A 23,549-nucleotide genomic window follows, 5' to 3' on the forward strand; every position below is an offset into this window, starting at 1 on the left:
GCTTATATTTTTGTCGTTCTTAGCTACAGTACCTACCACATTCTCCAAAGAATTACCATCCGGAATAACATTAACAGATTGCATTTTCTCACAGCAATCCATGTATTCCTTGAGCTGGTCTTTGACGGCTAGTTAATTTTTGCGCCCAATCCTAGTTCAGAACCTTTATCTGAACACACTCTATGTCGTCGTCTCATCCAAACAATCGTGTTTCACAAACAACTCAAAACTGACACCAAACAATTAAAACAAGTCGCCAGGAGTTTGTATGATAAAGTATTTATGTATGTAGATGAAATTACGGCGAGCCTCACTGAGTCACACCAGGGGACTGGTGTGAAGTTACGCGAGACATCACGCAAGTCGCTCCGAGTTGCCAGTGCAGCACCTTCAGTCTGATTTAAATATCCATCTTTTCTTCGAGACACACCACTCAAAAAATGAAATAATATCCATCTCCGCGAAAAGCAACAGCAAATAGATTAGCAGTACAACATCCAGAAAGACACAAGTCAAGAAATGTTCATAAGTTGGTTAAAACAGCCACTTTCGGGAGTTGAGAAGTGCAGATAAGGTTGGAGGGGAGACAGTTTGAGTCCACAACGAAAACAAAAATGAGTCTGACATTTAGTACATATCATATGGTCTGTAGTATATCGCCAAAAAAAAGGATGGTGTCTGTCAATTTGATGGGGAAAGGTAGAGACATAATCAGGACAGGAAAAGACTCAACTGCACCCCTCGATTTTCTCGACAGGAATGAAACAAGTGACGCAAGCGGTTGTATGGCTGGCCTTCCATTCTTGGTTGGCACGCTCCTCGAGATGCTCGTCGACGAGCTTCTGTAGCTTGGCCTGTCCTCCGACCCGCCGCTCGATTTCGAGCCGCTTGGCTGGCGAGCTTTCGCCGAGATATTCCTCGATGATCCGGGCCAGATAGGGGACCGAGCATTTGTTCGTCGGTCCATGCCCTTCAACCCAACGATTAATCATCATCCCCCCGAAGATATGTGAGAAGAGGGGGAAATGAACGAGGACTGACAAGTTTTCTTGCAGACGAAACAGAACGAGTAGCCGCACCGATGGCAGACCCGAAGATGTTCAGACCGAGTGCCGTCGAAGGCCAGGTCGGGCGAGACCAAAGCTTGGCACTCTTCCATGGGACAGAGCCCGAGGGCGGGGTCTGCTTCGATGGCGAGTTTCTGGACCAGCAGCTCGTATCTCGTCCGAAGATCCCGGCCGACGACGTTCTCCAGTTCCTCAGCCCCGATCCTTGTGCCCTTGCATCCCTCCTTACAGCATACCACTTTCCGCACCTCGCCTTCTTTGATCAGCAGGCTGAAGAACGCTTGGAGACACGCTCGGCAGAAGCTGTAAAGGGTTCAATTCACTGCATCAACACATAAGCACCACATACTTGAGATCACAATGCGAATGACGTACATATGGCCGCAGTTTTGGAGCTGGATACATTGTCTGCCCTTCCGGGTCTCCAAGCAGATCGGACAAACGAAGTCGCGATTGAGGAACTCGTGGTGCCGGAGCTGGAGATCGTGGTCGCGGAAGCGGGACCAATCGGGCGGCGGCAGATGGTTTCTGAAGCGGAGGGGGAGGGGCAGGAGCCAGTCGTGCTCGAGCCAGTCCACACAGACCGCCAGACACTCTTGGCCGCCGCCGTCCGGCGTCGCCCACGCCTCCCATATCTGCCCGACCTCCGTCTCGCCCCGGGAGATGTCCTCCGGCCGGGCCCACCCGCTCACGATCGTCAGTCCTGGGGGCTCGTCGAGAGGGTATCCCGTCGGCAGCCGCGCCACCAATTCGAAGGGGGGCAGGAAACGTAGCTCGGCCGACCTTTCACTGGAAATCATCGTTTCGCGATCAGTTGCAGGTCTGGACCAGATCTTGTGTAGAGCATCTCGTACCTACCTCGACAAGCAGCTCTCCTCGGCCCCCCCGACATCACAGGTTACCGGGACAGACTTGAAGAGGTCGATTTGGATCGAGATCGAGATGGTCGTTGAGCTTGTGGTGCCGGACCTCGGCAGTGTTCGGACGGCTGTGCTCGAGTAGATCGAGCGGAGGGTGTCCAGTTCGGTCGCTTGCAGCTCGAGACATCGTCCTCGGCGTGCGTTCTCGGGTGAATCTTGGCCTCCCATTGCTTCGTTTCGGTTGCTTGTAGGGGTTCTCGTGCGTGCAGAAGTCGCTCTTACTAATTGGCGGCGGTCGGACCTTGGCTGGCTCCTGCCCCAAACCCCTCCCTCTTGCTGCTTTCCCTTCCCACCTCTTTCAAACAATCGTAACTCATCCACCCAAAAAACCAACATTGCCTTGCACAAGTCTTTTGGAAATCGGCAGAGCTCGACATAACTAATCAACCCCGAAACTTTTCTTTAAAAACCTTCTAATGTGTCCAAACAAAACATTCCAGTCTACGTACAATGGTCAACTCAGATACTTTATTTACTTGCATTGGACCACAGACTTTTTGGATTCTTACGCTCTCTTACGAGGTCGTATTTACCCAGCGAAGTTAGAAAATTGGCAATCTCTTTGCCACAAACCCTCACAAACCCCGAGTGTCAAATTAAATGTTTATGTAATGAAAGTGAACCGTGGCAGATTGTGGCAGATTGAGATTGTGGACACGGTATGGACTTATGGGGGCTGATGTGGCGCATACATCTATGGCGATGAAATTTGAGATCACAGCACGCCCGGAGCAGACCAAAGTGGCAACGAGGAACAACCAACCAACCTTCCCCGGTATCAGAAGAACAGAAACCAACGAAAGATGTCGAAGCGGTCGAGGAACCACGATCTTCTGCTGCTGCTCATCGTCATCACCATCCTTCTGGTCTTCCTAGTCGATCAGTCCGTCGCTTTCGGAGCCGGGAATATACCCTCGTACGCTTACCTCGAAGTAAGACCGCAGTCGAATCGATCATGATCACGTTATTTTCAAAGCTTCATCACAAAAACTAATGGTTTTGGTGTGGTCTCTAGGACAAAGCATTCAGGCATGGTGATATCGAGTCGGTGGTCCTTGCTCTCTCACTTATCTGGGAGAAGTCATCTCACTGATCAATTTTTTCCGCTGTTCTATCCTTTTCATCAGGGATGTCTTGTCTGAAATAGCTAAAAAGGCTGGCGGTGGTATCCTTGGAGGCATGGGGGCCAAAAAGTTTGGTGGACTGGACATCAAAAGAGTAAGCACATTCCATCGATCATTCCACTTATTTGACCGACTTATTTTGTTATACAATGCAGGTTTACTTTGGGAATTGGCTTCGAGACTATTCGTTGGTAGTCATTTCCTTCCTCTTTCCAAGCCGAAGCTGACCGAAAGCTTTAACCCTTACAGACAAGCCATGGATGTTGCCGGTCTTTCGAAGCTAGCAAGACAAACGATCATCAATTTGGTTATGGCACTAGGTTTTCTAGCCCACGGCTACGCAACCGACGAGTTTGAAGTGACCGAGGAGAGATTGGGCGTATACTTACCGGTCGAACATATTGATAATCCCAAGGGTTACAATGACGGTCAAGATGCCAGAACAGTCCATCCTGGATTGAGGGGTCCTGTTGACCCTCAAGAACTACAGGTTGGACATAGATCTATTGGCCTTTATACCGTCCCCCGAAAAGCAAACATCGTCTAATCTGAGCTGTTTGATCAGATTGATCCTCGCACGGGCATGAAAAACTATATCGCCAACGAAAATGGAACTTGGGATACCAGCGCGGCTTGTATCAGGAGGACATTGTTGAAATGCATCGAGGTTGGCAGGAGGGCGAAGGGTGGTAGCGACGCCGATTCTTATGAAGCTTATCGACTTCTCGGAACCGCTGTACGCTACAACCAAAATGACAGACCGTTTGGGCTACATAGCTAACTGACGAACTTGATTGACATTGGCCCTCAGTTACACACGCTAGAAGATCTAACCGGTTAGAAAACTTCTGAAGAATGCACTTGCTTCAATCGAATACAACTAATCACCCGATCCTTTTTAGCTCATTCAAATTGGTGCGAGCTCTCCTTGAGGAGATTAGGCCACGGTCAAGTATTCTGCCATGTTGGCGATTCATGCCAGATTGACACTCCGTCCGGACGTGCTCCACCACTGGTCACAGGTATTGTTACGATTTTTTCTTTCTTTTATTGTGCTCCTCGCTGGGAGGCTGCTGATTTTATCTGATGATCGAGTAGGTGTCTTTGGTGCTGCCGATTTTCTTCATTCTTTGCTTGGAGAGGCATCAGATCACATCAGTGAGGCCAGTGTCAGTGATTTGACCAAGGCAATGACCACGGTGAGTCGGTCTGAATCAGTCAGAACCCCTGCTCATTTCAAAGGTGATCATTCGAATCAAGCACTATTTCTGCTATGTCTTCCAACTGTGTTTCTGGCTTTTACCTTGATCAGCGGCGTGGGTGCACAAAATTGCAAGTTTGATCGACACTTTAATGTATACCAGAGCCGAACTTGAAGAAAGAGAAATAGTGCTTGATTCAAATGGCTAAATGCAAGTTAGCAGATTGATGATGTCTGACCATGTGAGTTGGGTCTTCTGATTTTTCTTCTAGGCACGTAGCGGACCTGGCTCCGATCCCAGTGGCGACGCCCTACGCTCATTATTCTTCCAAATGCCCAGTGGTGGAGGAAATGGTTTGTCACAAGAATTTGACAACTTGTCTGAAATCCGGAGTCGGACTGCACCCAACTCCGGATTCGATCCCGCACAGATGAGTCCTCAGGAACTGCACTCGACCCTTTGGAAGGTCCTCAAATTTAGAGACAATGTTTGTAAGTCCTCCTTAGTCCTGTTACCATCTGCCCTCCGAGATCCTAGGAAGCATCGCTCTAACAAGAACAATCTCTGGTCTTTCGTTCCATTTGATAATCAGGTAAATCGATCGAAAGGACAATTGAAAAGATTCCGGGTCTCAGTACACTTTCCGAGAAAATAAGCAATGCGGTCAACAAAGTAAGCTCCATCGACTTGATATTTTCTCGAGCTATCCCGTAATTCTTGCCGGCGACATACTCAGTCTGGATTGTTTTTCTTCTTTTTTTTACTACCCCAGTTTGTCTTTACGACACTGGAACCGTTTTGAGTTATTTTGAATATTTGATCAAGTAGATCTCATCCCTGCTAACCAATGATTACTACCCCATAGATATTTGAAGCCTATCATGCAATCAGCAACAGGAACCCTTCACAGCGGCTCCGCTGCAGTGATCAACAAGCAAGAGCAATTTGAGGTTTTTGATCATGCTTACGCCGACGATCCTACTCATTCCTTGCTAAGTAAAGACCATTTTGCCTTGGTTCGTCAATCCCGGAAGAATATCAAACTTTTCCTCCCTTGATTTTCTCATCTTGAGGGCTTTATCTTTTAGATCTTGAACGAGCCCGCCGGTAACTTGGCCAAAATTATCGTCAAACATGCCGTTAAGGGCGTTGTGCAAGCTTGGGGCTCAACCTCTGTTGATCCTTATCACACGATCAATAAAATTTTGGAAGCTTTTCGTGGGTGCTTTGTTTTGTTTTCTCCGGATAGGTTTAATCCGACTAAGTCCTAGGCAATCATTTGTAGATCATCCGTACTTTGTTGATGGAAGCTCGGACGTCCAAAGAGAGATGGGTGAATGTGAGTAATTATTTGGTTTTGATGTTGATGTTTTCTAGTTCTGAAGGAGAGGACTTGTCGATTGATATTGCTCCAGATATGAGAGATTGGATCGGCAAGATGTCGTCTCAAGATCGGGAATACGTGCTTGGTGCGCTTACGAAAGAGAGTGTCCGCAATGGTCGAAACAAGAGACGGGGTCATGTCAACGATCAACCGCAGGGATGCTGCGGTGGTCATGGTTCTGCTACGTTTGGTCAACACATGCAAGGCATCATGGTACGTCGTATCTGCTGCTCCCCAATTCTCTGCATCCTGGCTAACAGCCTTATTTGGGATGTACATTTCCAGCCTAACACGCAATCCAATTCGTTCATGGGAAAGCTCACAACTCAGATTCCAGGTAAGCAGCAATATTTCCAACCGACCAATCTAAAAATTTTATCAATCATAGTACTTTTGCAACAGGTTACAGCCAAATGCAAGGATTTGGAGGCGGGATGGGACGTGATATGAACCCGAATGAAGTGCCGACTCAAAGCTACGGCGGCAGTGCAAATCCACATCCAATTGGGATTCCAGACGCGAATCGGGCCCCAAGGTTCCAGACTGTTGGAGGAGAGTACCCAATGAGCTCTACAGCAACCGGAGGAGGGGGGATGATCATGCCTGATGCAGAGTGTCCACTCTCCCCCGCGGGGTACGGGCCCGGGCCAGGAGGCTTTTCGATCCCGGAGCCGATGACAAATCACTCGCAAGTCGACCCCCGTTCGACCCAGTCGGTTTCGTTTCCATCGGCCGCTGACGGTGGCCCGCCGCCCATAAGACACGACTCCTATCCGGCCCCTTCTGGCCCGAACAATTACCAACAGAACAGCTATCCTAACCAGGCATTTCCTGCCCCACCCATCCATTCTAACACATGGAGTCAGAACGACTCTTGGAATCCTAACTCCCAAAATACCCCCGGCTATCCTAATTACCAACAAAGACCTCCTCCTCCCGCCGCTTGGACTTTTCCAGACAGTCAACAGCAAGACTTCCCTCCTCAAGCTTGGCCTCATCCTTCAAATCAAGCTCCCCCTCCTCCTTCCGGTGGCGGTTACCCTCCTAATCCTAATTACCCATATGGCGGAGGATACTGAAAGATCTTCCTCATCTCTTTTGTTGTGCTGCTCTGTCTAGTCCTTTTTCGATCTGTCTCTCTATTCATCATTTCTAGATAGACATGACAAACATTGATTTTTATAACATCATTATCCTTAGTTTTACCTCACCATAATCACATCAACAAAGTATATATAAAAAGTGAATAGGAAGTTTAATTGTCCAGAGGATATTTTTTTTTTGTTCTTTTCTATACATGCATTGGTTTTTACTCAAACCCACCATAAGCTGTGATCCTGTTAGCTCAGATAGTCGGGCTAAAATCCACCCAATTACATTATCTCCACAAAGTAACTTCAGCCGCGATAACAATACAATGTGAGAAATGAAAGACATGTTTGATTGGGCAGTATTGGACTCCTGACGTCTTGAGGTTTTCTTTTGTCTGAGTGTTGTCACTAGAGGAGTGTTTTGGAAAGCTAAATTCCTCTGGTGGCTGAACACAAGCTAAAGATAGCCATTTTGCACCTGTTGGTGGGCACCCACCACCTTTCAGCAGGCACCTTGTGCCCTTGCAGGTGCCCATGGCTGGTGCAGAGCTACTTCCTTGGATGTTTACTAAACTGGAACACCTCTCACCTCCGATGGGCCAAGGGCACACAGGTGCCTGCTGAAGGGTGGTGGTTGCCCACCAACAAACACAAGCTGAGTTGGAAAAAACATGATGCTGGAAATGCAAGCTTTCCCAAAGGCACTGTATAGATCCCGGGAGGACCCAGGTCATCAGCTGGCCTAGGCTCACAGATGCCGGCAGGGGTCGATGACGTGGTTCGATCAGTTCATTGGGCTGTATCCGCAGCGACTGCGCAGGCGCTCTTCTGGGTACATAAACTCGACATTCGCAGGCAGGTATTTCTCCTGCCGCCAATGAACCTGCCCATCGGCGGGAATCCGTCTGTCTCTGCAAAGCCTACTCCTACTAGGTAAGTCAACTGCTCATCCAGCAACGATAGGCCAGGTTGAGTATGTAGTCTTACTTCATTTCATTGGTCCACCAGACTCTGACTCGATCTGATCGGACCCCCATCCCTTCCAGCCGAAACAGGCCCTTCCGATCGTCCAACGCTGAGCCAGTAGCCAACAAGGGCGACGGTCTGGCGCAACAACATCAGCCCTAGTAAGTCCTCTACGCAACGAAAACGTCCAGAGAGATAGATGGGCAACGACGAGGTACGGCTCTTGACACTATCCATTGAAGTAAAAGCCTCGTCTGTTGACAAGATCGGGTCCCCTTTGGCAGCGGGTGCAAGCCAGCTCTGGAAGACCAAGTCCGACGATGTGAAGATGATGCGTGCAGTTTTGCTTGCCAAGACACCAAGCAAACCTGCCCGCATCGTCTTCGCCTTGCCCGACTCGTTCATCCACAGCCGGCTTGCACCGCGTACGTCTAGGTATCAATCCCGTCCGTTGTGGAGAGCGGGGTGTGGCTGGCCGGGCTCGCCAGGACGCCCGGAGATTCCGAAAGAGCCGAAACAACCCGCGCCTTCCTTCGACGTGGACCTTCCTTTCAAGATGGCCGGAGGAGGGATGCCTTTGGCCCAGGAGACTGCACCTCTCACTGTTAAAAAACATCCTTCCGCCAGTCATCTTGGAAGGGATGTCGATGTTGGAGGCTTCTGCGAAGTTTGCTCTTCTTCTGGAAGCTGTGGCCGGCTTCAGACCTCAGCGGAAGTAGTTGTAGGCCTGTTGGGTCTTGCCGGATCAACTTTCTTCGGGTGTTTTTTTAAATTGATTGTTTAAGCGCACTCGACACATTCCGATGATCATCGATGTAGCAGTGAACTGTCCCGCTCTTGCTCGTGTTCTCCCTTTGATACCATCTGTCCAACAAAACCCGCACATAGCCGTCCTTGTATGTAATCAAGCAAGTAATGTTATTCTTCATTATCATCATCAAGAAGTTAGAACCGGGAAAAGAACAGAAAAAACTACCAACAACTTTTTGAGGACGAACAACATAAACCGATTAAACAAAGCAGAACAAACAAGGATGGTGATGAGTGACAAAAAAAGGAGAGATTAAGACCAGTGTTCAGACTTTTTTTCTGTGGCGGAAAAGAGTGGGGGGATAGGGGGACTTCGGATGGAACGGAAGCATGATATGTGTGAGGCGATAGAGGGAGAGGAAGGAGGTAAATGAACCAAGGATTAGGAAGAGCCAGGTCGGAGGGTCGGTTGTAGATTCTCTTTTGATCATGGAAGCTTTTATTTTGTGTTGAGGAGGGGAAGCGGGATCGGCAGCAAAGCTTAGCTCTGTCTCTCTGGGCGGGTAAAAAGAGTGAGGATGGGTTTCAAGGCTTGGCCGCGGGGGCGGCGCCGAGGACTTTGTGTTTGAGGATGTGGGGGAAGAGGACCATGAGCAAGGCGAGGGCGTTCAGGTCCTGGGAGTCGAGGAGGTCGACGGCGAGCTTGGGGGCGTTTCTGACGGCGAAGGTCTTGAGGATCTTGAACAGCTTCTCGCCGATCTTCTGTTTCTGCTGGTGGACGGAGGCGAGCGCGAAGATCTTGGCGAGCCAGGCCTCGGTCTCGGCGCGTTTCTGGCACCATGCGGGCGTCCCCTGGTCGCCCAGGAGGGGCCGCGCCACGCGCGAGGGCTCGCAGAGCAGGATGTCGATGATCTCCTTCGCGGACAAGGCGCTCAGTTGGGCCAGCGTGGTGTATTCCGGCTCCTCTTGTGCTGGGGTAGCAGGAGGAGGGGCGGAGGGAGAAGCGGGGCCGGAGAGGTCGGGGACGGAGCTGCCGGGCTTGATGGACGCGGGCCCGAGCTGGGCGGCGCGAACGGGCGAGGGAGTTGCGGCGTCGGCGACGACTCGGGCGCGGGTTGGGGCGGCGGGTTGGAGGGGAATGGGCGGGCCGAGCTCGTCGGGGGTCTGGATGATCTCCAAGGCCTCGGCGACCTTGGAGGCGAGCACCTGGGGGTTGAACAGACACAGCTTGCGCTCCCGAGTGGGCAGGGCCATCAGCAGCGCGACCAGCTCCTCCAGCTCCCCCGCACTCCTCGCCGCCGGCTGCAGCCGCCCAACCGCCGCCGTCATCCGCTCCCGCTCCGTCCCAGCCGCCCCCGACGACACCACACTCGACGTCGTCGGCGACACACAGCCGGATATCGCCCCCGGAGAGCCCGGCCCACTCGTCGCAAGGCGGGAGCCGCTCGCCGTCGGGTTCATTGGCGCCTCTTGGACCCTCGGAACGGCCGTTTCGACACTCAGCGCATTCTCCTTCTCTGGCGCGCCAGGTGGCTAAAATGATGAAAATTGTTAGCACGCATAGTAGAATAAAAGAAAATGGACCGGAGTGGGCTAGGTTTCTTACCGCTTGTGGCTGCTCGACAGTGGCTTGTCCAGCCGGGACGGGTGTTGGATGATCTGGTGCGGTCTTCTCATCTGCCGTGGGGGGTTGATTGATGGCCGGGGATGACTCGGCGGCCTGCAGTTTGGCGAGGAGGGAGATCTGTTCGTGGGGCTGCTGCTGATGGTGATGATGATGATGAAGCTGTTCGGGATAATCGGTGGGCGGGGGGGATAGGGTGGGGACGAGCTTAGCCGGTCTTCCGTCCTTGACCTTCTTGAGTTCGTGGAGCCGGACGACGATGCGGTTGGCAGATTGGCCGAGGGCGACGCCGTCCATGGCTTTGAGCGCATGCGAGGTGGCCTCCTCGGTGGTGAAGCTGACGAAGCCGAACTGCTTGCTGACCCCCGTGGCCTCGTTCTTCATCACCCGGGCGGAGACGATGGTGCCGAACTGCTTGAAGGCATGGAACAGGTCGCCGGACTCGATTTCCGGGCTGAGGCCCTTGATGAACAGGTTGCATGGGTCGACCTGCTTCTGGACGGTGGTGGGCGGGTTGCCGGACGGGTCTGGGCTGGTTGGGCCGGAGGCCTGTTGAGGGGTCTGCGGGGAGGCCCATTTGGAGGTGGCGGGGGATGTGGAGCTGGAGTTCGGGTTGAGCAGGTAGGGCTGTTGGTGGGTTTGGGCGTTGGCCCATCGTGAGACGGGGGGCTGGGCGTCTGAGAAGGAGGACTGTTCGCTGGCTCGGCGGCCGGTGAAGTCCAATGGCCCGGAGGGGGTGACGGGCACGAAGGGGGCCGCCTGGGCCCACTTGGACTGGGGCGATGATGAGTTGTTGATGATCGCCATCCCGCGGCCGCTCCTGTCTCTGCGGTCGTCGTACTCCTCAACGGCGATGGTGTGTCGATCGAGCTCGCTGCAGTGCATCTCGCTCTGGGCCAGCGAGGCCTGGGACTCTGTGTAGAATTCGATCACCGCCGTCCCGGAGAAGAAGGGCACGCCGTCCGGGGTGTGGTGGTAGTTCAGTGCGACCCGGTAGATCGGCCCGAACGGGCGGAAGATGCTGAACAGTCGGCCCGGGCTCACGTCGGGCGGCAGGAACTTGATCAGGCGAACCCGGGCGGATGGCTTGGGGTCTGCCGATGGATCTGCAGCATGCGACAGTCGGAGGTAGGCGTCGTACTGCGAGAGGTAGCAGTTGTGCAGGGTGGCATAAGCTTTTTCGGCTGCGATTTGGAGTCGAGATGTGTTGATCAGTTTCAGAAAGAGGCTGTTGGTTTTTTTTTTTTTTTGGACAGCATACATACCGTTTTCGAGTTTCTCGAATTCGACTGTGCCCGTCAGTGGGGCTGCGTGGTCCTCAGTCCTGTTGATCCTCAGCCGAGCCCTCAAGCATTCGTGGAGGACGGCGATGATGTCCTGATCGGAGACTTGAGGGGAGAGGTCGTGGATGTGGAGGACGGGTTGCTTGAGGAAGACTGCTGGGTTCTGGTTGTTCATCGTTCGTTCGTTGGTGGTTGGAGTGGTTCTTGAGATGTTTTGTGTGTGGGGTGGGGGTGGGGGCGGAGTGGATGCCCTGCGCTGTCAGCTGTCAGTCTCGCCGGGGACAAGCTGAGCAGGGCAAGAGCCTAAAAATACACACAAGCCTCGTTTGCCTACACAAATAGCTTAATACATACAAGAAGAACCACGAAAATAGGGTGCTGGGTGGCTATTACAATCATGTTTTCTTCAGACATCAAACTATTTAGATCAAACTGTCCATGATTAAAGAGATGCTGTATGCAGAAGAAGGACTGCTCAAAAGATCTCGACTTCGTTTTGCAATCCGCACCCAGAACACTTCTGGATGAGCGTGCCCGAGGGGGACGGCTGCTCGACCGCCTCGAAGGAATGGACATGGACAGCTTCCTGCCTGCGATGCCAGACATTCGAGCGGGTCTTCTTGCGGAGCTCCCGGAGCTGGGCCTCGAACTTGCGGTTCTTGAGCTCCTTCTTGGCCGTCTCTCTGCGCTCGAACTCCTCATCCAGGGCCTCGGCCGAACCCCACTTGCGCTCCGAGAACGCATAGGCCTCCACCTGCTCCCGGAGGAAAAGCATCATGTTCGAGTACGTCGACTGGTGCGGGTTCGGCTTCAGCAGGTGCGGCAGTAGCTCGCTGTCCTTCAGCTCGGCTGCATACGCATTCATCAATCAGCCTCTCTCTCTCTCGGGTGCTGCTTCTGTGCTCTCATGACTCACGATCCGTCAAGAGATAGTCTTGTTTGCACTCCGTCTTCGTCAGCAGACTGAACCGCTCCGGATGCTCGTTCTTGCACTTGCGACAGACCGGCACCTTGAAGACCTGGAACAACTGGATATCCAGCTCCACCGAGCCACACACCGTGCACTTGGGATTCTGGCTCTTATCCAACGACAGATCTGCAGATAGAAAAAAAAAATGAGTATCCAGAGGCAAGCCACAGGAGGCGGATGGACTGACTGGGTGCTTGGCTGAGACGTTCGGCCTGCTTGAGCCGCTGCTTCTTGAGCTCCTCGATCTGCTGGCGTTGCTTGATCAGACGGGGGTCGTCCTGCTCGTTGTCCAGCAGGAAGCCGCCCTTGGAGTTCGTCATCGTGCTGAGGTCGTAGTCGACGAATGTCCGGACCCGTTTCGGCAGCGGCTTGAGGCTTGCAGGGTCTGCCTTCGATGGCGCCGCCGACCGCGCCCCGTCATCCGCGAGTGAGCCCCCATCTCGCGTCCGTTTTCGGCTGCTGTCCCGCGTGCTCGTGCTGCTGCTGGGAGTCGGATCCCCATCGTCTCGGAACGTGATCTGGTTGTTTCTGATCTTCGCCTTGGCTAGGAACCGGTTGTTTCGCAGCGAGCGGGGCTCTCCTGGTTGGTTGGCCGTGGATGATGATGAGGATGGTTCCATCAGGACCGAGTTGTTGGGTTGGGAGACGCAGTGTCCTGCGTTTGTTTCAACTTACATTAGGCTCAGTCCGGTGGATGATCCGATCCGCACAGGCGCGGGATCCGGGGCCAACAGCGCACCCCCGCCACAAGAGGAGGCAGAAGCCACTGCTCACGAAAACCCAGCAAGTGTCGATCGAGAGGATGAGGCTGTCGAACCCACTCAGTCGATGGATGCCATCCAGCCAGCATCACTCGCCATCAGCACTCATCAAGCGATCGGTCACCAGCAACGCCGCCGGATCGACACCGGCGGCGCTGTCGAACGACCCCCAGCATGGCCAGCCCAAGCTCTACGGCGTCACCTACGTCCCGCCGCTCAAAATCACCCGTCAACATACCAAGCGAGGAGACTACGTCTGTCCATCCCTGCCCCTCTCTCTACTCGTCTCTCACTCATCATAATCTTTAACATACATCTAGGGTCTCTACGACGGTCTGAAAGTCCGCGCAGGCGATAATGTGTCCAAATCGAAACACCGCACTAAACGCACCTGGAAACCTAACGTCCAGAAAACGAAGCTGTGGTCGGAGGTCTTGGGACAGTCGTTACAGTTGCGGGTGACCTCGGCGGCGCTGAAGACGATCGACCGGGTAAAGCCGCGCATTTCCTTAGAGACCAATACTTCGCTTGGGGGGGGGAGAGAGCTGACGATGGATGGTTTGGAGACCACAGATGGGCGGGCTGGACCGCTACGTGCTGCAGATGAGTGAACAGCGGCTGGGCGGGATGGGACTGCGGATCCGGGACCTGGTGATCGCGGCGATGCAGGAACGGGTGCGTCTGACGAAGGCCTTCAGCCGCCCGGTGCCGCCCGACCAGGCCTGGCGGATCCCCCGCTGGCAGGACGCCTGCGAACGCACCAGCCACGCCGCCGTCCGCACTATGGTCCCCTCCCTCGACACCACCCGCGTCACCGTCTTCCCTCGCCTCGCTACCCCTAATCCCGACGGCTCTATCGATCCTAATATCTTGCATGACTTCCATGTCCGTGGTAAAAAAGGCTCCCAGACTTCTAGACGCTCCACCCATCCTCGTCGTTGATCCTTCTCCCATTACCCTCTCTCTCCTACCCAATCATCTTTCAAATCCTTGTTCGCCTTTTGTGTCCGTCTCCTGCTTTATGCGGAGTCCTCAACACTGGCAATCCCTCAACCTCGACCCACTTTTTTTTCTTCCTTTTCTTTATAACCAGAAATCCATCCAGAAGAAAAGTGATATGTGTAGCCATCAAGACGAGACAAAGTACAAAAAAGAGCAGCCCTAAGATGAAGGAACTGGCCCGGCCATATTGAGATTGTTGAACACGAGGAATCCTTCCTGGTCAACGAGGCTGTGTACACCAACCAGGAGAGACTACCCCCCATCAATGAGGTCAATGAGGTTGACTCTTCTCCTCCTGGCCCAGCTAAGTGACGACTTTGTATACCCTGGCTGACCGGAAGACGCACTCATTTATTCGGAAAGGTCTGGTTTGTCTGTCCTTGAAAGTCCCCCCAACCTGTTGGGCCCGCAATGAGGCAGTGACAAAAGATAAGCTGGCCCAAGCCCAACGCGCCAGCGCTAACTTGCATAACACATCCTCCAAGGAGGTGCGCCGTGGGATTTTCCCTGTTTCGACAAGAGCAGAATCCGGAGGGTCAGCAAAGTCTATTTTCCCACACCTGCAAGCGCCCTTGCAAAAAAAGCGACTGAGCAGACTGCTTATGGCCACATTTCCCCCCCAAAAAATCCAGCAGATGCCCATGATGGCAAGCTGCAACTGTGCCTCTCCTTCGGAGAGCGTTGCTAGGACCTGGTCGCATACCAGCAAGGTACCTCTGCTGCAATAGTTTGGAGAAGAATTCAGACAAGTCATAGCTATGATGCCCATTGAGGCACTGTTCACAGGTGAGCCCAGGCACTTGCTGAGGTCTAATGGGCGAAGGAGGAGAGACCTGAAGCAGCACAGAGGCTGTGATGAGCAGGACAAACACACAGCAAACACGGGAGTGGTGGAGGCACACCTGAGACATGAAGAAAGATGATGTGAGAACATGAAAACCATCACAAGAATGAGGAGCATACCTAGAACCGGGTGAGATGGAGTTTGAATGAGTTGATTGAGTGTGGAAACAATAATGAGATGAAGTAAAACAACTGGGAACAAAAGCGGTTGAAATACTACATCTACAATTAGGGTTTACAGCCTCATCAAATAGGTTCAAACCCTGCCGCCGCCGGTCCAAGTCCGCAGCACGGCACATGAGATGCCCGGCCTATGCCTCAATACCCCCCTCTCTCATTGCCGCTGTATTTTGAGGTTGGAAATGATTTGCTGGTGCTTCAATCTTCCAAGTGCCTTTGTGCACATGTCTGCTTTTTGATGATGTGCTGAGACGTAGTTGATGTGAATGAGGCCCGTGTTGTGAACTTCTCAAAGCCAATGATAAGTGATGTCAATGTGCTTTGAGCGTTGTTGAAAAATAGGGTTGGTGGCTACAGCTATAGCACTTTGATTGTCTATGTCAACTTCATATTTGTTGGTGTAGTTGACCAAAATACTTGAGAAGAGGTATTTGAGCCAGACTGATTATTGCATGCCTTTGAATAATGCCCTGTATTCAGCTTTGGTTGTTGAGGTGGAGACCGTTTGCTCTTTTTTAGAACACCATGAGAGAAGGTTGCCGCCAAAAAGGGTCATGTAACCAGACTAGGATCAACAATTGTCAGTGCAATTGGCAAAGTCTGCATCAGTGTAAACAGAGATGTCATTTAAGTTGCCAAAGCCATCAAGAAGTATACCATGGTTCTTGGTACCCGCAAGATAGCGGAGAAGATGTTGAACAGCCTTCCAGTGAGTGACGCCCGGCTTTTCAAGATGTTGAGATAATTGAGACACCGTGAATGAAATGTCTGGTCTTGTTGAGACCAAAAGATAGTTGAGTAGCCCCAGAGCCTCACGATAATTGACTTTAAGTTGAAGAAACACCGAGTGATCTTCATCCAAGCTTTTTACTAATCACCAGTTGGGTAGCATTGGAGTGGAGGTTGTCCTACAGTCTGCCATGTTGTAGTTGTCAAGGATGGATTGAGTGTAAGACAGTTGAGGAGAATTTTGGATTTTGAAGATCGAGTGAGCTTGATTCCCAAGATACATTGGGCTTCTCCAAGATCCTCCATGGGGAACTTTGCCAATATGAGTTTTTTGAAATGGAACACATTGTGACTGATGATTATCATATCATCAACGTAAACGTGGACAAAGCACTCCCAATTTGGGATGTTGGAGGTGAACAGACACAGGTCTGCTGGAGAAGGGGAGAAATTGTAGAATCAAAGAATGTGTTCATCTCCGCGTACCAAACCCTGGGCACCTGTTTTAGGCCGTAAATAGCTTTGTGAAGCTTAAGGCAGTACCCTTTTGGAACATTGAGTCCGGGAGGCGGTCAGAGGTAGACAGACTCTTTGAGCTGTCCATTGAGGAAAGTGTTTTTGGCGTCCATTTGGTAAATGCTGTAGCCACAAGAGAGCCCAACAATTAGGGCCGCTCTGAGGCTAGTGGACCGTCCAGTGGGAGCATATGTGAACCCATAACACAATTTTTGTTGAGACCCTTGTGCGCAGAGCCTTGCTTTGAACTTGAAAATGATTCCCTTGGAGTTCTTCTTTTTACAGAAGACCCAAACCGTTCCTAGCAGAGACTTGTCGCCCAGAATAACCTTGATTGTCCAGACTTTCAAGTCTTTCATAGCTGCAAGTTCATATTCTACAGCTCAAGTCCATGACAACGCATTGCTTCCCAATGTGTGCATGGGATGTCCAATGCCAAGAGTGCCATGACAAGATTGGTGCGTTGCCTGGTGTGCAAAATATTTCAGGTGTTGATATCTGAACTGATGTTCTTTGGTGCTATATCTGATGTGAGAATGATATCATAGCCGGGTTTGGGACAGAGTGGCTGAGTCGGTGCCGGATCTGGAGCGGGAGTTGGAGGCGCTGGTCTGGGATCAACAGGGGAGGGGAGAACGGGTGGAGGTACTGCTGAGTTGTGGAAGAATGACTCGGTGTCAATGATGGCTGAGTCAAGATTGGGTTCATCTTCAGCCGATCTCCAATCAAGAACGTCTAACAGAGAGTCTGACAATGGTTTCAGTGATGGGGGTGACGTTTTGTTGATTTTGTCAAACTGAGCCAGAGTCAGAGGGTCAAAGTGGAATGAGGGATCAGCTGGCCTGGAGAGAAGGTGGAGACTCCTGGGAAGTCTGTCACAACAAAGGTGGTGTTGTGACAGCGCTCCACTTTCCCTCCTGGAAGGAGAACACACCAGTTATGCGTTCCCAGCTGATAGCCAACCAAAAGTCCCTTTCTGGCAGTGTCACCAAACTTTCTGTTGCAAAGCTGCTTTGGAATGTTGACATACGCCTGACAGCCAAAAGTTTTGAGTCAGGAAACGTTGAATGGGGACCCAAACCACCTGTTGTGAGGGGTATTCCACTTGGGTTACGCATTGGAGTGATATTCTTGAGGAGGACGGCTGTGGATACTGCTTTGTCCCAGTACTTGGACGGAAGTTTTGCTTCTTTCAGCATGCAGCAAGCTTTTTTGGATGTTGACCAATTGCCTCTCTCAACAACGGAGTGTAAGGAGCTGCTACTTGGACTGTGATTCCCTTGCTCTTGAGGAAGTTGAGGAACTCAGTCAAGCTGAATTCACTGCCACCATCAAAGACAAAAGTTTTGATGTTGGATGAGTGGTGGTTTGTTACTTCATTATAGTATTGCATAAGGTAAGAAAAAGTTTCAGATTTTTTTAAAAGGAGATACACGTGACAATATTTGGTAAAGCAGTCTGTGATCTTGAAGTAATATTCCTTTCTGCCAAACAAGCGGGGGTTAATTCTTACTCTGAGGTCCATATAGTCGTACTCAAGTGGGAGAGTTGACTTGGGGAGAGAGCCAGGAAAAGGGAATCTGTGTGGCTTTGAAAGGGAACAAGCTTCACAATTGATTCTGGAGGTGGTCATCCCAGGGAGCATATTTTTTAGAGCCTTGATGTTGGGGTGTCCTGCTGATCTGTGAAGTGTATCAATGTCAGTTGAAGAAGCTTTGTTGGCAATAGCGGTGGATGACTGACCTTGAGAACCGGAAGCAATTTTGATGTAGCAAATGCCGCCTATGACCGACTTGTTCCGGACTAGATTAAAGGTGTTTGAACCAGTGTGAGAAACGCCACAGTTAGGCCCAAAGAGTCATCCAAAGCTGATTAAGGTGCCAGCCAGACCAGGAACGTGCAAAGCCTTGAGCCTGAGTTCTGTTCCATCGTTAGCCACAAGACACGCATAGCCTTCACCAATGGACTCGAGGTGATTGCCATCAGCAAGAGCAATTTGAGTTGAACGTTGACGATAATCCGTGAAACAAGATCTGTCGCTAAACATATGGTGACTTGTGCCACTATTGAGGAAGCAAAAACCATCCAACTTGACCGCCAAGAGTGCCCTACAAATAAACAGTAGTCCACTACTAGTCGTGCTGATGAATGAAGTATCATCGTGATTGCCGCCAGCAGGTGCTACTGACTTGGTGGTTGCTGCTTTGGCAGTATGCTTATTTTTCTTTCTGAGGGCTTGACACTTTGAAGCTGAGTGTTGTGTCTCCCGGTTGTGAGTTCCAGGAGCACAGAAAGGAGGTGACGCGGCCGCAAGCGTGGATTCTTGCTTGCTCCTTGGTGCACTTACCAAAGAGGTTTGATGAGAGGCTGATAAAGAACCGTATGTTTTTTCTTGAGTTCTGTTTAAACTTTTGGTCAGTTCAATGGTGATTGGTCCCTGTTTGAAGAGACTTGCCTTGAAGTGCTTGTAGTCATCGGGAAGTTTGTTGAGGATGATTTCAGCCAGGAGTGATTCTTAAAAGAATTTGTACAACTGAAATAATTTATTGCTTGTTAGAGATGAAACTACAAATTCCTAAGAGCTAAACATTAATAGAACAAGACTAGTTGTACCTGAAAGCAGATCAAGTACTGCCTGGGCTGTGGGGCTGGTTGAGGTTGATTTTGGTTGGAAGGAAGAGACAGGCTTTGGGGGAATGAATTTCACTGCAATCCGAGTGTGTGAGATGAGCCTGCATGACCAGCACCAGTCCTCACAGATTCAGCTTCTCTTTCATTTTTCTGTTTTCTGTCTGTCTGTTCCAATTCACGGGTATAAGCCTGCTTAAATGTGACAATAGGGGGGTTCATGTTAGCCTGATTTGGAAATCAGTCTACAAACCTTGCTAAAAATTTGATGGCTGCTCATGCAGGTCAATAATGCAAGGATAGTCTGGAAAATAAATAGAGTTCTCAAGGGAATGCTTATGCAGTATTTTTTTCAAGCTTATGCAGGAAGCGTGCATGAGATTTCAAACCATCCGTGAAAAGCAGTTGAAATCAGGCTAATGTGAACCCCCATTGTTGTTGTGTTGCACAGATGCCAACATTTTTTTTTTGTTATCAATTAACTTTTTCAGTCAGTGCACAAATTTGCTTCAATTTATCCTTCATGTGAATCTCAGGATTTGGTTCAGCGGCAAAGTGAGAGCCGCGCTATGCTCCAAAGCGCGCACTCTCAACACAGCAGATGCTCTTGCGCTAGCGTGTGCTGATTTAGTGGAACCATTGCGCAGCGCTCTATCGCTACCGCTGAATGTAGCGTGGCCGCGTCTTTCCCGCAAGCCAGCAAAAGTGCAGCGCCGCGCGCAGTGGCCTGATGTGCGCTGCATGAAGTCCCCGCTCCCGGGTGCACGCCGCAGCACCCGCCTCGCTGAGCCGAAACTTTCTCCACGCTCTGGTCGCGGTGGCAGCAGATTCACACTCAACCTCTCCGAAAACCTAAACAACAAAGAAAAGGAAAACAGTCATGTGTGAGTAAACTATCAAGCCATTCTCTTCGATGAGAAAATAGAAGCTAAAAGTAGAGCACTTTGGACACAGGCGGAATTTTTGGTATCTACAACTTTTCGGGCCAGCCTAACGAGGTCCGATACAAAGCATTGTCTCTATCCAAGAAGTTGAGACATCGTGGTCCCGATTGGTCGGGATGCTTCATGGAAGGGAACTCTATCTTAGTCCACGAGAGGCTGGCAATTGTTGGCCTGGGTAAGCCTTTTTTTTCTTCTCACTCCTCACGGGCTTCCCAAATCTGTCAGAGCCTCCGTTATTGACATCGTCTCTTGACTGCTTTCAGATACTGGTGAACAGCCTTTACTTACTGAGGACCGCAAGATTGCCCTATGCGTAAATGGAGAAATATATAACCACAAAGCATTGGCCAAGAAGTTGAACAGTCCATTGAAAACGAAGCCCAAATCAGACTGTGAGATCATTCTCCATTTGGTTTGTCTTTCCCTAACAGCCCATCATGATTTTCCTCAATCCCTCCCCATCTAACTTTGGTATTTTGTTGTATTTGCTCCAAAAAGTACAGAGAGTATGGGACCGACCTCTGTAACATGTTGGACGGCATGTTCTCATTTATTCTTCTCGACACTACTCAGACACCGCCCCGTCTGATTGTTGCTCGGGATCCAATCGGAATCACGACTCTATACTATGGCACATCGAGCAGTCATCCAGAGACCATGTATATAGCCTCGGAACTGAAATCAATCCATGAAGATTGCGATTCCGTCCACGCATTCCCACCCGGACACTTCTACGACTCCAGCCTCCCCGCAGCCAGCCGTTTTACTCGCTATTACAATCCCGACTGGCTTCATGCTGACGTCGACGCGGGTCTTCTCAGCCTAACCCAGCCCGTCGATCTCACTCTCATCCGAACCACTCTCGAAGGTGCAGTTCGCAAACGACTGATGAGCGAGGTACCTTTCGGTGTCCTGCTGAGTGGAGGGCTGGACAGCAGTCTCATCGCAGCGATCGCAACGCGAGAGATCCAACGGATCAACGATGCCTATGCCGTCCAAATTGGCAAGGGCTCTCAGCCTCTCGCACTCGACAACCAAGCGATATCTTATGGGCTCAACTCGGACGGATCACTCGCTAGTAGCTTGCCGGGTGTCGAGGACGAACTGACCGTCGATTCTGAGTCTAGCCTTGCATCCTGGCCCCGATTGCACTCCTTCTCGATCGGTTTGAAAGACGCACCCGATCTGATCGCCGCTCGCCAGGCCGCCGACTTCCTACACACCCTCCATCACGAGTTCACTTTTACCGTCCAGGAGGGTCTAGATGCTATCCCCGATGTCATCTATCACTTGGAAACGTACGACGTCACCACCGTCCGAGCATCCACACCGATGTATCTCCTCTCCCGAAAGATCAAGGCTACCGGTGTCAAGATGGTCTTGTCCGGCGAAGGATCCGACGAAATCTTTGGCGGATACCTGTATTTCAGTCAAGCACCTGATCAACTCAGCTTCTACCAAGAAACCATCAAGCGGGTCAAAAACTTACACACTTCCGACTGTCTACGTGCCAATAAGTCTACTATGGCCTGGGGCTTGGAGGCTCGTGTCCCGTTCTTGGACAAGGAATTCCTTTCTCTGTGTTTGAACATCAGACCAGAAGATAAAATGTTCGGCAAAGGCGCTCAGCAAACTACAGATAAAGATGGCAAACCAATCATGGAAAAGGTAAGTCACTCCTCCTGCAAGAATCTCCGACGGGTATGTATTCGATGTTTGCTAAGTTTTTTTTGGGGGGGGGGGGCGGGGGTTGTTTAGTACATTCTACGTAAGGCATTTGACTGCTCACCCGACGGGAAACCGTACCTGCCAGACTCGATTCTCTGGAGACAAAAGGAACAGTTTTCGGATGGAGTAGGATACTCTTGGATCGATGGACTCAAAGAACATGCCGACCAATTGATTACCGATGAGCAGCTGTCGTCGGCCCATGAAAGGTGGTCCCTCGATACCCCCACCACCAAAGAAGCTTACTTCATCCGTCAAATTTTCGAAAGTAAGCTTCAGTCTCCTTTTTCTTATTTTTGAAATAGTATCGCGACTTTGGCATCCTACTGATTGCCATTCTACGTTCTAATCTTTGCTTTTTATAATCAGAACACTTCCCATCTGAATCCGCTGCCAAGACTTCGGTCCGCTGGATCCCGAGGACCGATTGGGGTTGTGACACCGATCCCAGCGGGAGAAGCGTAAAGATCCATACCTCGGCTTATTGAACAACTTGTCTCCCAATGATATTGAAAACTGTTGAGAATGCAAATAACGATCCCAGGCGGTACAATGCTCCCACAGTCCAAGAAGTAGGAATTATTATCAAGGGGGAAGAGGACCCTGGAAACCCCCGATGAATGAGTGGCATGAAAATGTATGAATTTTTGCATTTTTTTGTAAAATGGTACACATGAAAATGGTATGAATTGGAAGGGTACGCATGAAGCACCAAATAAATGTATGAATTTCCAATTAAATTCAGGTAAGTTGGCTAAAACCCGCAAATCCCCACTTAAAATTGGGGTTTTCGGGACCCCCGGTTGGATTTAAGCTCAAGTGTACGCATGAAAATGTATGAATAAGCCAAAAAAAACCATTCCCCAGTGCCCCCCAATAGGGGGTTTCAAACATGGTGCAGGTCCTGTTTCAGGAACCCCAAATTCAGGAAATTGGTGCAACTGCAAGACACCCTGCATACATGGACCCAATTTTACCCAAAAAACATGCAGAAATAATTTAAAAATTCTTTGTGCAGGAACTTCGTTTTCCTGAACTGGGACCTGCACCATGTTTGAAACCCCCTAATGTATGAATTTAGGCAAAATTCAGGAATTTACATGCCGCCCATTTATAGGGGGTTTCCAGGGTCCTGGGGGAAGGGGTTCCGAAAGCGCCATGTCAAATTGTCTTAAATCAAATGGGCAGGAAATTGCAACATATATCAGATTGTAACAGGTTTTCTCTTGTTACCGTTACCGTTAACTGTAATGGAAGTGCGTTACAATATCACACACCCAGGATGCTTGAAATTTGACATCCGTTACAATATACGCCCGCACAGAGGGGCAGATATCGGACTGAATATGATCCAGAGGGGGCCATTTGCCCCTCTTTATCTCGTTAACCGGTGGTTAACACGTTACGCTACTAGTAACGCGAGTAACACACCAAAGAAATCAGGCCTGGGGTTACAACTGGTTGTTACTATTAGCGCTAATGCCTGAGCGCAATAACGGCAAGCATTACGCTATGCAGATAACGGCGGTTATCGTAGCGTATTGTAACTACCCACCGCTGCTTGAATGGATGTTGTATTTGCTGTTTTCAAGGGAAGGGCAATTTTCACCAATCCTTGCAGGGAAATCACTCTTCCAAGAATTGATTGTGGACATGTATGCCTGTGTCAAGAGCTCAAGGTTGAATTGGTTCAAGCATAACCAGGATACATTGAAAATACAGATGTACGCTGGTTTGGTTGAAGCTCTAGGCCAAAATTCAGAACCAACAGGGCAAAAAATAGTCTTGCCGTCATCATTTATTGGAGGTCCCTGCGCGATGAACCAGCTGTATCAAG

At 50.6% G+C, this 23,549-nt stretch overlaps 7 protein-coding genes across 7 annotated transcripts; 4 read left to right on the top strand and 3 right to left on the bottom strand.

Annotated features, from left to right (window-relative positions):
* Window positions 1–512: 512 nt before the first annotated feature.
* On the bottom strand, window positions 513–2,323 carry PtA15_2A344 (uncharacterized protein; the record flags this gene model as incomplete). Its single annotated transcript, XM_053166356.1, has 5 exons — window positions 513–646; window positions 734–970; window positions 1,042–1,370; window positions 1,443–1,856; window positions 1,926–2,323. The coding sequence occupies 5 exons, from the start codon at window positions 2,321–2,323 to the stop codon at window positions 513–515; spliced, it is 1,512 nt and encodes a 503-aa protein (XP_053017586.1).
* Window positions 2,324–2,790: 467 nt separating this feature from the next.
* On the top strand, window positions 2,791–6,776 carry PtA15_2A345 (uncharacterized protein; the record flags this gene model as incomplete). Its single annotated transcript, XM_053166357.1, has 18 exons — window positions 2,791–2,919; window positions 3,003–3,031; window positions 3,115–3,205; window positions 3,267–3,298; window positions 3,361–3,601; window positions 3,677–3,847; window positions 3,923–3,947; window positions 4,014–4,133; window positions 4,210–4,310; window positions 4,585–4,804; window positions 4,906–4,985; window positions 5,086–5,108; window positions 5,179–5,329; window positions 5,402–5,531; window positions 5,599–5,652; window positions 5,729–5,910; window positions 5,983–6,034; window positions 6,100–6,776. 18 exons carry the CDS (start codon window positions 2,791–2,793, stop codon window positions 6,774–6,776), a joined length of 2,508 nt encoding a protein of 835 aa, XP_053017587.1.
* A 766-nt stretch (window positions 6,777–7,542) lies between these two features.
* PtA15_2A346 (uncharacterized protein) lies at window positions 7,543–8,538 on the top strand (the record flags this gene model as incomplete). The annotated part of the gene is made up of 3 exons (XM_053166358.1): window positions 7,543–7,721; window positions 7,835–7,915; window positions 8,049–8,538. The coding sequence occupies 3 exons, from the start codon at window positions 7,543–7,545 to the stop codon at window positions 8,536–8,538; spliced, it is 750 nt and encodes a 249-aa protein (XP_053017588.1).
* Window positions 8,539–9,089: 551 nt separating this feature from the next.
* Window positions 9,090–11,586, bottom strand: PtA15_2A347 (uncharacterized protein; the record flags this gene model as incomplete). Its single annotated transcript, XM_053166359.1, has 3 exons — window positions 9,090–10,037; window positions 10,111–11,312; window positions 11,394–11,586. The coding sequence occupies 3 exons, from the start codon at window positions 11,584–11,586 to the stop codon at window positions 9,090–9,092; spliced, it is 2,343 nt and encodes a 780-aa protein (XP_053017589.1).
* A 300-nt stretch (window positions 11,587–11,886) lies between these two features.
* PtA15_2A348 (uncharacterized protein) lies at window positions 11,887–13,001 on the bottom strand (the record flags this gene model as incomplete). The annotated part of the gene is made up of 3 exons (XM_053166360.1): window positions 11,887–12,260; window positions 12,328–12,507; window positions 12,569–13,001. The coding sequence occupies 3 exons, from the start codon at window positions 12,999–13,001 to the stop codon at window positions 11,887–11,889; spliced, it is 987 nt and encodes a 328-aa protein (XP_053017590.1).
* A 212-nt stretch (window positions 13,002–13,213) lies between these two features.
* PtA15_2A349 (uncharacterized protein) lies at window positions 13,214–14,084 on the top strand (the record flags this gene model as incomplete). Its single annotated transcript, XM_053166361.1, has 3 exons — window positions 13,214–13,396; window positions 13,463–13,633; window positions 13,716–14,084. 3 exons carry the CDS (start codon window positions 13,214–13,216, stop codon window positions 14,082–14,084), a joined length of 723 nt encoding a protein of 240 aa, XP_053017591.1.
* Window positions 14,085–19,920: 5,836 nt separating this feature from the next.
* Window positions 19,921–22,200, top strand: PtA15_2A350 (uncharacterized protein; the record flags this gene model as incomplete). The annotated part of the gene is made up of 6 exons (XM_053166363.1): window positions 19,921–19,924; window positions 19,995–20,159; window positions 20,248–20,396; window positions 20,483–21,652; window positions 21,743–21,980; window positions 22,082–22,200. The coding sequence occupies 6 exons, from the start codon at window positions 19,921–19,923 to the stop codon at window positions 22,198–22,200; spliced, it is 1,845 nt and encodes a 614-aa protein (XP_053017592.1).
* Between the last annotated feature and the right edge of the window lie 1,349 nt (window positions 22,201–23,549).

This window comes from Puccinia triticina, chromosome 2A, assembly GCF_026914185.1.
Source record: "Puccinia triticina chromosome 2A, complete sequence".
Lineage (NCBI taxonomy): Eukaryota > Fungi > Basidiomycota > Pucciniomycetes > Pucciniales > Pucciniaceae > Puccinia > Puccinia triticina.